The 13,956-nt window shown below is 46.9% G+C and overlaps 2 protein-coding genes across 2 annotated transcripts; one reads left to right on the top strand and one right to left on the bottom strand.

The window, feature by feature from the left end:
* Nucleotides 1-4,176: 4,176 nt before the first annotated feature.
* Nucleotides 4,177-6,952, top strand: LOC144094214 (uncharacterized). The gene is made up of 8 exons (XM_077628141.1): nt 4,177-4,562; nt 5,141-5,312; nt 5,498-5,527; nt 5,660-5,692; nt 6,079-6,162; nt 6,289-6,342; nt 6,441-6,479; nt 6,686-6,952. Exons 1-8 carry the CDS (start codon nt 4,424-4,426, stop codon nt 6,900-6,902), a joined length of 768 nt encoding a protein of 255 aa, XP_077484267.1. The 5' UTR covers nt 4,177-4,423; the 3' UTR covers nt 6,903-6,952.
* Nucleotides 6,953-8,135: 1,183 nt separating this feature from the next.
* Nucleotides 8,136-9,051, bottom strand: LOC144095629 (uncharacterized). The gene is made up of 3 exons (XM_077629301.1): nt 9,033-9,051; nt 8,590-8,941; nt 8,136-8,232 (listed from the first exon to the last, which is right to left on the bottom strand). The coding sequence occupies exons 1-3, from the start codon at nt 9,049-9,051 to the stop codon at nt 8,136-8,138; spliced, it is 468 nt and encodes a 155-aa protein (XP_077485427.1).
* Nucleotides 9,052-13,956: the final 4,905 nt, after the last annotated feature.

Consider the following 13,956-nt stretch of genomic DNA (forward strand, 5'->3'; position numbering starts at 1 on the left):
CACACCATATAGAGCACCCAGGCTTGAAACCAATCTGACAGGGGTTAAGTAGTCCCTTTTCAGTAATAATGGGCATGATTCGTCCATACAGCACGCGTTCAACCAATTTCACCAGATTCGATGTCAATGAAATTGGTCGAATGTTGTCTAAGACCAACCCTTCGCCTGGCTTTTTAAGCACCGGGATAATTTTGGAAACACGCCATACATCCGGGATCCATGGGGTTCTAATAGAGTAATTTACCAGCTCCAATATAGCATTGGGGGATTCGTCGAACAGTATTTTAATCATCGCAGATGTGACACGGTCAGGACCAGAAGCTGCAGAAGGTAATCGATTTATCACCTGGGGGAGCTCAGAAACCGAGACATTAAGGAAATCATCATAGTGATTCCCAAGCAGTTGTGAGCGAGAGAGCGCAGCCGAAAAACGGTGTTCCAAGCCTTTGCCAATTTCTTCTAATGACCTGGCAAGCTCTACTGGAGTCAGCACATTAGAGGGAATGTTGTTAGGCGGTGGCAGCCTGTTCCTTGACCTCAGAAAGCGAAACAAGGCTTGTCTGTTATTAGATTTTGATAGATGGGCATAATTCTCTTCATCATATTTTTCTTTTGCCCTCGCGACTGTGCGCTTGAAGGTAGCGGCAAGAAACTTATAATCGATCCAATTCCGGGGACATTGATTATGGATAAGTTTCTTCCAGGCTGCCTTGCGCCGCCTATAATCCTTTGAACATTCTGCATTCCACCAAGGGCTCTGAGAAGTGCCTATGCTATCGCACACTGTAAACTATATGCTATCGCACACTGTATGCTATCGCACAGTGTAAACCTACACTGGGGGATCGGTCAAGAATCGGATGTGCAGCCACCTTCTTCTTCTTCTTCTTCACCCCAGGTATATGGCACATACCCACGCGGGGGGATTGGCCAAGGTGTAGTTGAATAAACAAAGAAGTTTCCATGGAAGATGACGACAAAATTGTAGCACCTTAGCAGGGACACTTCGTCTTCTCGTGTCTCGTACTTCTTCTTTGGTGTGTGTTTTTTCGCTGCTACTATGCCTAAGATAAGTAACCAACTCGCCCAAGAGCTCGTTTTACTGAAATTCAGTTGCGTGAGAGTTGTTATGCATGCCAGCTTGTGCAGTATTTATTCCATAAGCCATTGCAAGTATTCGACAAAAGCAGTTGAGCTGACAAGAACATTAACCGGCAGTAAAACAGGTTGGCCGCCGCGGTGGCTGAGTGGTTATGGCGCTCGGCTGCCGGCCCGAAAGAAGCGGGATCGATCCCGGCCGCGGCGGTCGAATTTCAATGGAGGCGAAGTTCTAGAAGCTCGTGTGCTGTGTGATGTCAGTGCACGTAAAAGAACCCCAGGTGGTCGAAATTTCCGGAGCCCTTCACTACGGCGTCCCTCATGGCCTGAGTCGATTTGGGACATCAAACCCCCATAAAGAAAGTAAGACAGATTGTGTACCTACGCTAAGGTTGTGAAGGATTGTTAAGTACAGATTTTTGAGAGGAGCTCAACGTGCCTCATGTGCCAATTTCAGCACAACTAAAACGCGGTCTGCCTTGATTGCAGGCATCGACAGCTCCGGTGCTACCGCGTGGCAAGAAACCCTTGCATCTCCAATGCAGTACTCATGAAAGCAATTGTGTACAAACTAGAAAATCACAAAATACTGCAAATTGTATGGCGGCACGTGTAGAAGCGATACATGGGTAATGAGGGACGCCGTAGTGAAGGGCCCCGGATTAGTTCAGACGGGTTCTATCACCCAGCACTCGGGCGCCTTTAGCGCTCCGCTGCCATTGAAACGCAGCCGCCGTGTCCCGGATTGAACCCGTGTCCTCCGACTATGTAGCCAAGTGCCCTAACCATTAGGCCACCGCGGCTGGCGTAGAAAAAGTACCGCAAGTCCTCCGAGGATTTGCATGATGCAAGCTCTTCACCGTCGAAACCACTCTGCTACAGTGTGCGCAGCTATGCGCTCGTATACGTAATGCTAGGCTAAGGTTGCTGGTAGTCCATATATTCAGCGCCTGATAGCGCGAAACCTCTCGGAAATATGTACCCTAACATAATGTCACGCGCCTTCGCAGAGCATCGACGGAAGAAGATCAACGGTTGGACGGATAGGCAGATGAGAAGAAAGAGGAAGGGCAGAAGAACGCTTGTAGGCTTCGTCGCGGTCCTGCTTCGATGGATCCCTCTGTAAATAAACTCCCGTGCGTGCTAAGCACGTAACAGTTTTGGAGAGAGGTGCCGGGTATCGGACACGGAGCGTTCCATCTATCGAAGGAGCCGTAGACTCGCTGGCTTACCACCTATGACATTGGGCATGACTGGACACGAGAGTATCGAGCAACGAGGACCATCCACCAACTGGCCACATTATCGAGAGCCCCGGACGTCCTTTGGAAAACCCGAGGAGGACGTTCACGAGTAGCTGAAACACTACGAAAAAGTGAGCGCTGGAACGCTGCTACTGAACTGTCTAACGTGGTGTTCTTCCTTGCCGCCACTGCCTTCGACTGGTTCGACAACCACGAGGATTCACTAAGTACGTGGGCTACTTTTACAAGTGAGATCAAGGAAAATTTTGGGTGCAAATCGGCTAAAAAGAAGCGTGCGGAAAAGACATTGCTTCACCGGGCGCAAGTACCCGGAGAAACTTGCACCGAAGCTATCCTAAGAGGAATAGCGGAAGAAGCTTCTAATTTCCTGATTAGCAAAGGGAACCTAAGCACCAACGCCGACGTTATAAAACATTGTAGAACATTTGAAGCTCTCAAGCTGCGCCGAATCACTCCTAAATTCGGAAGACTGGCCAATGTCACCTCTGCAGCCAGTGTTGAAGCTTGTCCTCCACATTCTATGGCCGGTATCATACGAGAGATTGTGCGCGAGGAATTGTCCGGATCTATGGACACCTTCTACAATGCAGAACATCTGCGGCACAGTTGTGCACCGCAGGCAGATGTCGCCGCCCTGTACACTCCGTGGACCCAACCTAGCGGCGCTTCGCATATGGACGATCGGAACAACTATGCTCAACGTTATGCCCACCAGACGACGGGAAGGAGGCCCGCCTACCCAGAAGACGTGGTTCGTCAGCAACGAGAGCCTGGCTACAACCAACGTCGCGACTTTGCTCGCCAGGCCTCTTCTGGCGATCGCTGGCGCTCTCAACCTCTGTGTTGCCGGTGTGGCATTGCAGGGCATATCGCCAGATATTGCCGCCGCCGTTTCCCAACTGCTCAAGACTACCGACCCTCGGCGAATATTCACGGACAACTGCACACCGGACAGCGATCCGTGACTATGTCCGCGTGGGACACGTACCATTCGACACATTTGCGGAGTTAATCACCTGCATCTAACCGCAGTGTGACGCCGACAACTCAGCGCCAAGGGCGGTCACCTTCCCCTCGACGTCGAGCTTCCCCTCAACCTCCGGGAAACTAGGAGGCGCGGCTGATGGAGGTGAGGCCGTCGGCGAGTCGATGACGTCCGTACCTCTACCCGTGTTTACGTTGGAGAACAAATTGGCAGTGTTTATTGATGGTGTGAAGCCAATGGCTCTTGTAGGCACTGGTGCTACAGTATCCGTCATGAGTTTGAGGTTTAAGAACCGTTGAGGCAGAGAAGTAATGTTTAGTGGTGGGACCTTTCAGCGTTATTCCGTGGTGTTGGTGGTGGACCTTTGGACCCACCTGTTGTGTGTGCTTCGGATGTTGTTATTGGCGGCCTAACGTTTCGAACAGAATTCGCAGTGCTACCTCAGTCAACACATGATGCGATTCTTGGGATTGATTTTCTGCATGTGTGCGGGGCAACCTTAGAATCTCGTACGGGAGAGATTGCTTTGAATTCGTCACTACTTTCGGCTCTTGTGGATGACTCGACACCTGATTTTGGAGCATTTGCGGTGGAAGAAGACACTATTGTACCATTGTACCAGCTTTATCTGCAGCATTCGTGCGGGTTTTCTCTGTTCGCAATCAGTGCGAATCTTTTGCAGCTATAGTAGATCCAACGACACTCTCCTGCTCTAAGAAAAGTATCCTCGTGCTTCGTTGAGTCGTTCCCGTGGTCAGAGGCCGTACCGAGCTGTGGACAGTCAGCCACCCTGGAGAGCCAGATGTGTTGCCTCGGGGCCTAAGGGCCCATTCACACTTGCGAGTCGCAGAGGTCGCGCGACTGTTTTGGTCGAAAAGAGACAGTCGCAAACGGTCGCATTGGTCGAAAAGCGACGGTCGCAAGCCAGTCGCTCCCTGCTCGATTTTTCAGCCTTGCGACTGCGACTCGCAAACGGCTGAACCAATCAGCGGCGCTTCGGAAGTTGACGAAAGCGCCGCCTACATCCGGTTGTTCATTCCTGGCGGCAAGATCGAAATTTGCGTCAGACAACAACATGGAGTACTCCGCAGAGCTGCTCATCAACGCTGTGCGAGAGCACAGATTCCTGTACGATAAACACAGCCGAGACTTCAAAAACAGAAGCAAAAAGGACTTCGCATGGGAAGAAATAGGACAGTTATTCGGCCTAACCCGTAAGTATGCCACGTTTTTTAGATGTGCTGAGTTAGTGTTGTTGTAGCATGCATGATGAGGGCAGCTTGTTTTTCCTCAAGAGCGCGTGCTCATGTTTACATACGACGAAAACATACTGCGAACTGTTTTTCCTTCGATCGCTTGGCATTTGTCCCTCTTTCGCTTGAAATGCGGGAAGACGAGACGTGTGTTTTCACGTTCGCGAGACACGTGTGTTTTCACGCTCACGACTCGCGAGACACGTGCGTTGGCTACCACGAGGACTGTTTACTCTCGCCCGCCCCCCCTTTTTTTCTCTCTCTCCCCGTGCCCTGTCTTTAACGCTTGCTCAAGTGCAAGTTATTACTACACACGTTTGTGCGCACCCAATTGCGTTACTTCGGCGCCAACACAAAATGTACACACTCTGAGCATACACATGCCATGCAGCGCAGTGTTCTAGAGAGAAGCAAAAAGGTCACTACTTCGAAGTAGGAACACTTTGAGCACAGTCAGACAAAACAAGCTGAACGCACAGCCTTTCCTGAATGATGGTTATTTTATTTGCAGATATATTCATGATGTTTTTATCTTCCAGGCACCCAGGCGGAGCAGAAGTTCAAGAACTTAAAGGATATTTATATGAGAAAAAAACAAGAAATAAAAAATAAACAAAAGAGTGGAGCTGGGGTAGCAGATATTCCCACCATAAAATGGCCACACTTTGAATCAATGATGGCACTGATGGAGCCCTCACCACAGCCTGCACTGTGAGTTGAATTTCTAGGAATTTTTTTCTGCTATGGGAATCATTAATGTCAATTCACCCTATTGTAATCTCTGCCTCGGTGCGATGACCAGTTGTCCTCAAATCTGTGCATGTTATCAAGCAGCTATATTTGTTCTCCTGAGAGTGGACCATAAAAAGCTGAACTACATAATTTTTTTTTTCCAGTCTCCTTTGCAGTACAGAGGATGATATAAGGTGAGAAACAATAGGCAACTAAAAGAACATATAGTTTTCTGCAAACAAATTTCACAAGCAACTGCACTTGGTCATGCAGAAAGTCCATTGTGGTTATCCTGGTGTGAAATAATTCCGGTATTTTCTTTTCAGCTTCAAATTATCTGCTGACGAGGCTGGTGAAAGGTTAGTGACCAACAGGAGTCTTTTTAGGCATAACTCCAGATGTATGCCGCATGGTGTGGGCCTGCCAAGACAGCATGGAAATAGACATGATAAAAGGACCGATGATTGAGCGGTTGAAGGAAACACTGGCTAGCTTAGACACAAAAGTTCAGTAGGAGCTGAACTTTGAAATTGGTCTTGTATAAGCTCCTGCCATTAGTGAAAACAAGAATAGAGGGTTTTAGGGAACAGTGTTTGAAATAAGCAAATCCTGTTGCAGTTACTTATGAAGCATAAACCTCAACAATAAGGAATGCAGCTACGTTTTAGGGAAAAAAATCTATGGTGCCTTTGCATAAACTGTTGTCATGCTGCTACATATTCATCCTTGATCTTTGGTATTGCAGCTCCACGCAGGCAGTCGAAGGGCTTCCGGAAGCACTGCCTCAGGCGTCTGGCTGTGATGTGGAGGGGGAAACCTGGGCACAAGAGTAAGGAAAAATTGAAATGCTCTGATAGATTTTCACATTCTTGTAAGCCACCTACTTCGCAGTCGGTTGTGTGTTGGTATAAATTACATGTGTAGAAAAAGTGCCCTAATGATACTCGTATTGCAGATGCAGTCCTGATGTGTATGAGCCAGAGGCTGCCCAGCTGCCGCCTGCAAAACGGTATGTGTGCAGTTTCTGGCGGAACAGATAGTTAGTTAAACAGGCGTAGCAAGACAAGTTCTTTCGTATAATGCAGAAAACTGTGTGTTGCATTGTAGGCCACGGATGTCACAGAAACAAACAGCAGAAAACCCTGGGTGAGTTTATAACCTGTTTATTACTGAGAGTGTACATGTTTTTGTTCCTCAAGTTTAAGGAATTTGCAGCAAGGTTCATTGTGAGACTGTGCTTAGTCTGTTGCTCTCTCTTGTCCAGTCTCTTTTGCTCAAGATTTCCTTCAGTGATGTTTCGTGAACTGACTCACTAGTTAAGTTTCCACTACTCTAAAATGCTTGGTCTACAGGAACGCAGGTGACGAAAACATCTTGCAGGCATGTGTGAGCCATTTGTCAACAATACGGGAGCAGCGAGAAAGGCAACAAAAAGACGACATTGCACTATTCTGCATGTTGTTAGACTCCCGCCTGCGACGCCTGCCACGTCAGGTAGCCGAAGACTTCATGCACAACATCGAGATGATGACATACGACGTGATGCGGCAGGCTAGAACTGAAGTGTAAATAGTTGGTGGTGTGCTTTTATTTTTCATGGTACTACCTTGATGGAAAGAAACGCGAACAACCCGGCGCCAACAAGCCCTGCTGTTGGAATTTATTTTCATTGTGCTTTTACCTAGGCGGTACGAAAAAGATGTTAGAGTCGTCCTAGAATGTATCATGGACGAGTCTAGGGTCTTTTTGCTATCACCGAAGAAAAAGCGCGGTGAAAAGAAATTGAAAGAGGGGAGCGTGTTGGCACCAGGTTGTTTGCGTTTCTTTCCATCGAGGTAGTACAAATAGTTTTCTACAAATGAACGTGCAATATCTACAAAGTCATTTTCTAGGTTCCTTTTTTATGTGTTTCATTGTACTCTAATTTATAATACTGAAATCAGCAAATCCTAATTCAGATTTTATTGTATTCAACTGCAGAAGTTCATGTTTTTAGCGATGTCTTACATGATATGACTGAAGTCTGATATTTCTGGTTCCCGTTCCATCAAAGCCCGAGTTGCTTTCGGGAATGAAACCTCATAAACGCTCAAAGCAGTCATGCTTTGCGTAAGGTTGGCTGTAGAATTGTTGAGGTATCACAGTCGAGGTGTCAGGGGTTTGACGTCCCAAAGAAACTCAGATTATGAGAGATGTCATAGTGGATACAGGGATCAAACATGCATCTTTTGAGTCAACAGTCTGGCACCATAACCACTGAGCGATTGTGGCTATGTGACTACCCTGAAAAGTACAAATGATTGCTGCGATTAAATGGCCCACATAGCAATACTGAAGTGCCTAGTATTTATTTATTACTCACAGTGCCTTTGTCAAGGCATTACAGTGAACGGGGAAGAATAACACATTTCACTGTTCCTGTTCATGCTCCTGTTCATTTTTTATTGTGATATTTTTATGTGATATTTTAAAAATATGCAATTGATAAAAATTACAAATGGCTTTTTACTTGCATAAATACATGTGCAATCTTCAGCTTCAACCAGTCACTTCTCATGTTACTTGTGCTTCACTTATAGGTAATCTCACTGCATGCATTCTTGTGAAAGAAGCTCATATCTTCCCTGTTCATGTAAATGTACAGTCTGTTGCAAAAGCTTTCAGTCTGCTGAGCCATTCAAAGCAACGGTGCAGAGGACTGTAAACCTTTGTTACAGACAGTACATATTTTTTTATTAAGCAAAAGATCATCTTGCAAGTATTCATTGTATAAAATAAAAGTCACCATTATTCAACCCACCTTCAGTTGTGATCACCAGTGACCATTGCATGCTGCCATGGCACTGCACCAGCCGTGACGAAGTGGTGCGTCAGCTTGTCACGCACTTGCTTGGCATGGCTAGGAAGAAATTTCACTGAAGTTATATTTCATAATCTCCATAAACCAAGTCCAGTGCTGCATGTCACACAGTGCCAAAATATTGCGAGCCTCTGATGTGTACCATTAAACTTGGGTTTCTAAAAGTGGGTTATATAGAACCCTCTAGTTTGCTGGGCTATTTTTTTTCCTCTCAGATTTTCTGCATATAAAAAATCGAAACAAATTACATGAGGTTTAGTAAGTTGAACAAGTATGATCGCCAATGCCAGACGCCTACAGTAGCACACTGACAAGTGTGCTCCTGTTTTGGTGATGCGTATAACGCGTATAGTGCAAGGCTCGGTACAACTCGCTATAGTATAACAAACCTCGTACCGTGTTGCGTTGCAGCCTGTGAGTCTTTGTGCCTTGAAGGCCAAGCTGGAGTCATCGTCCCTCCAGCTTCCAGGAGAGAGGCGCCCCTCCCAGTCTTCAGTGTCGGCAGAGCCTGGCGGGCAGTACATTGAAGAGGATTCTGCGGACTCTTTAAGTAGATAGTTGTGCAGCACTATGCACGCACCAACATATCTATTGATGTTAATAACTTTCGCCTTAAAGGGTCGCCGCAGAATCCTCCACCTCTGCGCCAGGATGCCAAACGCATTCTCTATAATGCGTCGTGCCCGGCTAAGCCGATAGTTGAAAATTCGGTGCTCATATTTTTCCTGCAGCGCAGCTTCATGCAGGGCTGAAGACAAGAACAGGAGAGATAAAGTACAGAGAACATTTTCATACACTTCTAGGTCATAAGCACTGCACTGCAAGACCAAACGGTCTACTTTGTTGCACGGAAAGCATGACCTTGAGGCCTTCAGTGAAGCTGAAAAGTTTCAAGTGTGAAGAATACTGAGGTTCGTGCTACTGTTTATAGAAAAGTTACACTGCACATGTTTTGTTATTTTCCGGTACCCCTCTATGGCACACCTGGAGCCACATTTTTGGAATGTGATTTTGGTGTTCTTGTTAACAGCGCAGTCACTGGTTTACAGAAATGAACCACAAACCTCCTAGTTAGATGGAAAGGTGATATTGCAAAGCCTGAGCTGATGAATTCGTGACATCCAACACAAAACTGTCAGCATGCTTTAAACTGGCCTACATTACAGCCTTCTTGAAATGGTAACATATGACAAACATTGATGAAATCAGGCATGCAACATTTGGAGAGCAAAAATATGGAGAATTTGGATTATGACAGATGCACACTTCACTGCTTGATCATGCCAGTGATTTAGCTCTTTTTGTCTTAAGTGAAGTGAAACTTCATATGTAGACCTCTACCTCGTCTTGGATAAGGCCTCATCATATATTCTTTCAGTGGGAAGGCCTCGTCCCCGACGAAGAAGTATGGCAGTGGCCCCTCGCTGCCTACAGGCCTTGCAGTGGGAAAGCCCCACTCGCCTCCAGCGATCTTTTTCTGAAGCGTTGAGGAGGCAAAAATTCCCCCATCAGAGTCACTGCCAAAATGCCCCATTTCAATGTAGAAGAACCTGCATGAAAAATAGTTTGAAATTCAGTGCAGATATATAGACTAGCAATGAATATGTGTGTTTCTGACAACTGCTGTTTTGAATTGGACCTGTAAGTTATGTTTTAAAGGTCACACCATGATGCAGTTGCTGAGAATGTGTAGTACTCAATAATTTTATGCATGGATTGAAACCCAAAGTGCTTAAACGAAATGGTGCCCTATGCATGGCATCGAGATTGATCATGTGTTTTGTTCACCGCTGTCTGATAGTCAGCAATCATGCAAGCCTGTGGTGGGTGTTATTATTAAGAAGGTGTCGCTGAACTGAACTTTCAATATGATTGTCTCGCCACGAGTTGGCATTTCTTAATTCATGATGATGAGCCTAGTGTTTTTGCTGCTGACACTGCTGCTTCCGCTTCCTCCCAATTTCCATGCATCTGTCGGTCTGTGTATTTATATGCTCACGCATTAAACACAATCATTTGGTAGTTGGTGCTTGTGTGTCTGTTCCTTCTTCATCTCGCCTTTTTGCTCTGTATGTGTCTAAGATGAATTGAACGTGCCAAGATTGTTGTATAATAGAGGGCCTTACCTGTAATGCGCATCACAGACAGCAAGCAGTGACTTGCTGAATGAGCCTTTATAATTGTGATTGGCGCTTCCAGAATTTGCTGGGCATTCTATAAGGACGTGCTTTCCGTCGATAGCACCAACACAGTGTGGCATCTGCCACCTCTCCTCAAAGTCTGCCGCAACCTGCAGAATAAATTTTAACGGCTATACATCCATATATCAAACTGAATTGCATTGGTCACTTACTCATTGTTCCTGTGCCTGCAGAGCACAGCAGCAATAGCATAATTATGATAACGAAGCTTACCTTTATCCACTCATCTGCTGCCTGTGGATGCCTCAGATAGAGTGGCTTCAGCACATCCCACAGTGCCTGGCAGACCGTTGCCACAAGGGAGCATGCAGTAGACCTTCCTAATAAGAAGTTAAAGGATAGCTCCCTTAGGGTTTGACCCGTGGCCAGGAACCTGCCGAAGCAATGACATAAAAAGGTTGAACAGCATAGATATTCGCTTAACTATGAAATTGATTTACACACCACAGATGAACTATTCATCCTTGATTATTTATAATGAAAACAATGCTCACTACTATGCAGCATGAGCTCATGAAACAGATCAATTCAGCAAGCATTCTGTTATGACATGGTCAGAACTAAAATACTGTATACATGCAGTACATGCAAATAGAGTTTACCATTTTTCTAGCAACGCGAGTTACCTGATTGTCATGGCCAAACGGTCAGCCACCGGAATCGCACTCCTGAACCTGGTGTCCTGCACAGTTATAGAACTTCGAACCAGATCCAGGAGTGTGTCGAATGTCCGAGGCGGCATCCGGAGAAAGCTGCAAAGTGCAAAGGAGAAAAAAGAAGGATTGAAGAAAAAAAAGGTTGCAAAGTTCTGCCTTGTGCCACGAAGAGAGAAATGAAAACTTACTCTCTGTAATACTCCTCATCGTGCGCCCGCAGCTGCGGTAGCAGGTGGCTTGCGTGTCCGGCCACTTCCCGCGATCGGAGACAGGGCCAGACCCACCAGCGACGCCGTTGCCGCTTTTTCTGTGCAGTACGCGCGCGCGCTGCAAGAGCTCGCGCGGCCGCACAGCACATCAGAACGGCGACGACGTCTTCCTCTTCGCTCATGTCATCGCAATACATATTATAAAAGTACAGGAACAGCACAACAGACAAGCACGAGCGATCGAGGGTCTGGCGCCAACAAGCAGAAGACAGAGAAAGAGCGCGAACGACGTCATTCCCGATGGTTCTCGTTTGGAACGAGAACGGAACGGGAAGGCGACTCCCGTAGTCGCTTTTCAAGTGTGAACACCGGTGTTGTTGAACTGCGCTGTAGTCGCAGGCGACTGCTGGTCGCGCGACCTCTGCGACTCGCAAGTGTGAATGGGCCCTAAAACTCACCTGTTTCGAGGAAGGTGCGTCTGGTTCCGTCGCGGCGTTTACCAGCTCTGTCTTTGAGCAGCCCGTGAAACGAGATATGGGGACCCAAGTTAAGGCTATGACTAATCAGTCTCTTTCTACAACCGAGCATCGCATTCTGGTGGAACTACTTCTGAAGCACGTGATCGCGTTCGACTTTGCCAAGGGCGACTCAACACCGCTGCCTACCAGTCGTATTCATCACACGATCAACACCGGGTCCACCTCCGGTACGCCAGAGGCCCTATCGAGTCTCTTCAACTGAACGTAAGTTAATAGATAACCAAGTTCAAGAGATGCTAAAGAGCGGCATTATTTGAGAATCTTCTAGTCCTTGGGCAGCTCCAGTTATCCTCGTTAGGAAAAAAGATGGCACATGGAGGTTCTGTCTTGACTACCGTGAATTAAATACAGCCAAGAAGAAAGACGTCTACCCGCTTCCGCGAATAGCTGACGCAATTGATTGTCTGCACTCAGCTTCATACATTTCTTCTATTGATCTGAGATCAGGCTACTGGAAAATCCCTATTCACACTGCAGATAAAGAAAAAACGGTCTTCATAACACCAGACGGCCTTTATGAATTTAACGTTATACCTTTTGGATTATGCAATGCGCCTGCAACATTCGAGTGGTTCATTGATACAATCCTTCGTGTAATAAAGTGTCCCATTTGTTTATGTTATTTGGACGACGTTCTAATTTTTGTCAAAACATTTAGTGAACACAACAGCCGCCTGGATAACGTGATTGATTGCATCGAACGAGCTGGTCTTGTTTTGAATTCAAAGAATTGTCATTTTGGGCACCGTGAAACAATTGTTCTTGGTCACTTGGTTGATAAAGGTGTTCGGCCAGATCCCAAGAAAATTGAAGCTGTCCACAGCTTTACCGTGCCCAATAAGTCAAAGAGCTACAGAGCTTTTTAGGCTTCTGCTCGTACTTTCGACGCTTTATACCAAGGTTTGCGGACATCGCTTACCCGCTCTTGTGTCTGCTGCATAAAGATGCACCATTCAATTGTACCAGTGAATCTGAAGTTTCTTTTGACCTCGGGCCCCATCTACGCTTCTTCTGCCCCTCAGCACCAATTGAAGTACACACTGATGCAAGTGGTATCAGTATCGGCGCTGTGCCTTTACAACGCCATGGCCACTGTGGAGTTCGCTGACCTTTCTGCGAACTCGTTGGTCTTGTGTTCTCAAGGAAGGCCGCTCCAGTCGGGTCGGAAGTCCCCAACAAAGGGGCCCGTCCCGTCCCTGCCTCTCCTTTGTGCAGCGGACGTCCTCGTTTACGCCGCGCCGTCACGGGGATGACCCGCCGGGAAAACGCGAACCAAGTACAGCTGACGACATGTGGTTGTTAAGGGGTGGACGAGGTTTCGGGGGCGCACGAGATACGGACGAGATATTAGCCGAATGACCGGAAACCCACTATTCCTGTAACGACTGTCTACTTCCCTTAACGATTGTGTTCTCTTTGTTGCTGTCAACAACCTGAGTCATCGCCTCGTCGGCACATGTTTCTAGCGTCTGTGGTGCCGCGGGTGGCGTGGGGAACGGAAGTCGCATTTGTGTTGTTTGTCTATTTGATTGCAACCTCTCCTTTCCCAAATGTTTAATCAGTACTTTTTCCCCAATCTCTGATCAGTGGGCGGACCTTGTTTTCCTTTCCCTAACCACTGATTGGCGAGATGGGTCGTTTGTTATCTTATTGGTTGCTGTCCCCGCTAAGGGCGGAGACAGAGGGTTTAAAACCAAGCGCTCTGGGTTGAGCGGAGGCTGAATTCGTCTGATCCACGATTTAGTCATGTAAATAGATTTCTCCTTGCTTTGTTTCTTCTCGTTTTTTTACCTATGTTGTAAATAAATATTAACCTTCTCCTTTCCTTGAGTAATGTGAATGTTTGCGAGTAGAACCATCGGGTCATCAAGAAACCCCGATTTCATCATCAAGTAGTTTCCTCTCATCGCCACCGGAAGGGAATCTCAACTGGCGCAGTCGAGACAGGATCGCAAGTTCTTTCTACTCAAGGCATTGGACGGAAGGTGAGAAGAACAAGTCGGTGGACAAGCTGTTTGTCCTAAAGGAGAAAACGTGAAGCTGCGTCGAAAGACTGACGTCGAAAGCTTCGGGATCACGGGTCGAGTTCGAGAGGACGTCGGAGGCTCAGGCCAGCTAGGAGCTGAAGGAGCCGGGCAACAACAAGCCATCGAGGGTT

The sequence above is a fragment of the Amblyomma americanum genome, chromosome 6, assembly GCF_052857255.1.
Source record: "Amblyomma americanum isolate KBUSLIRL-KWMA chromosome 6, ASM5285725v1, whole genome shotgun sequence".
In the NCBI taxonomy this organism is placed as follows: Eukaryota; Metazoa; Arthropoda; class Arachnida; order Ixodida; family Ixodidae; genus Amblyomma; species Amblyomma americanum.

Bases quoted from the DNA above. Each gene is read 5' to 3' on its own strand.
- LOC144094214 (XM_077628141.1), top strand. From the start codon at position 4,424: ATGGAGTACTCCGCAGAGCTGCTCATCAACGCTGTGCGAGAGCACAGA. The intron at 5,313-5,497 runs GTGAGTTGAATT...TTTTTTTTCCAG, and splicing joins CCCTCACCACAGCCTGCACT to TCTCCTTTGCAGTACAGAGG. The intron at 5,693-6,078 runs GTTAGTGACCAA...TTGGTATTGCAG, and splicing joins GCTGACGAGGCTGGTGAAAG to CTCCACGCAGGCAGTCGAAG.
- LOC144095629 (XM_077629301.1), bottom strand. The intron at 8,233-8,589 runs GTACGAGGTTTG...ATTTCTTCCTAG, and splicing joins ACAGGCTGCAACGCAACACG to CCATGCCAAGCAAGTGCGTG.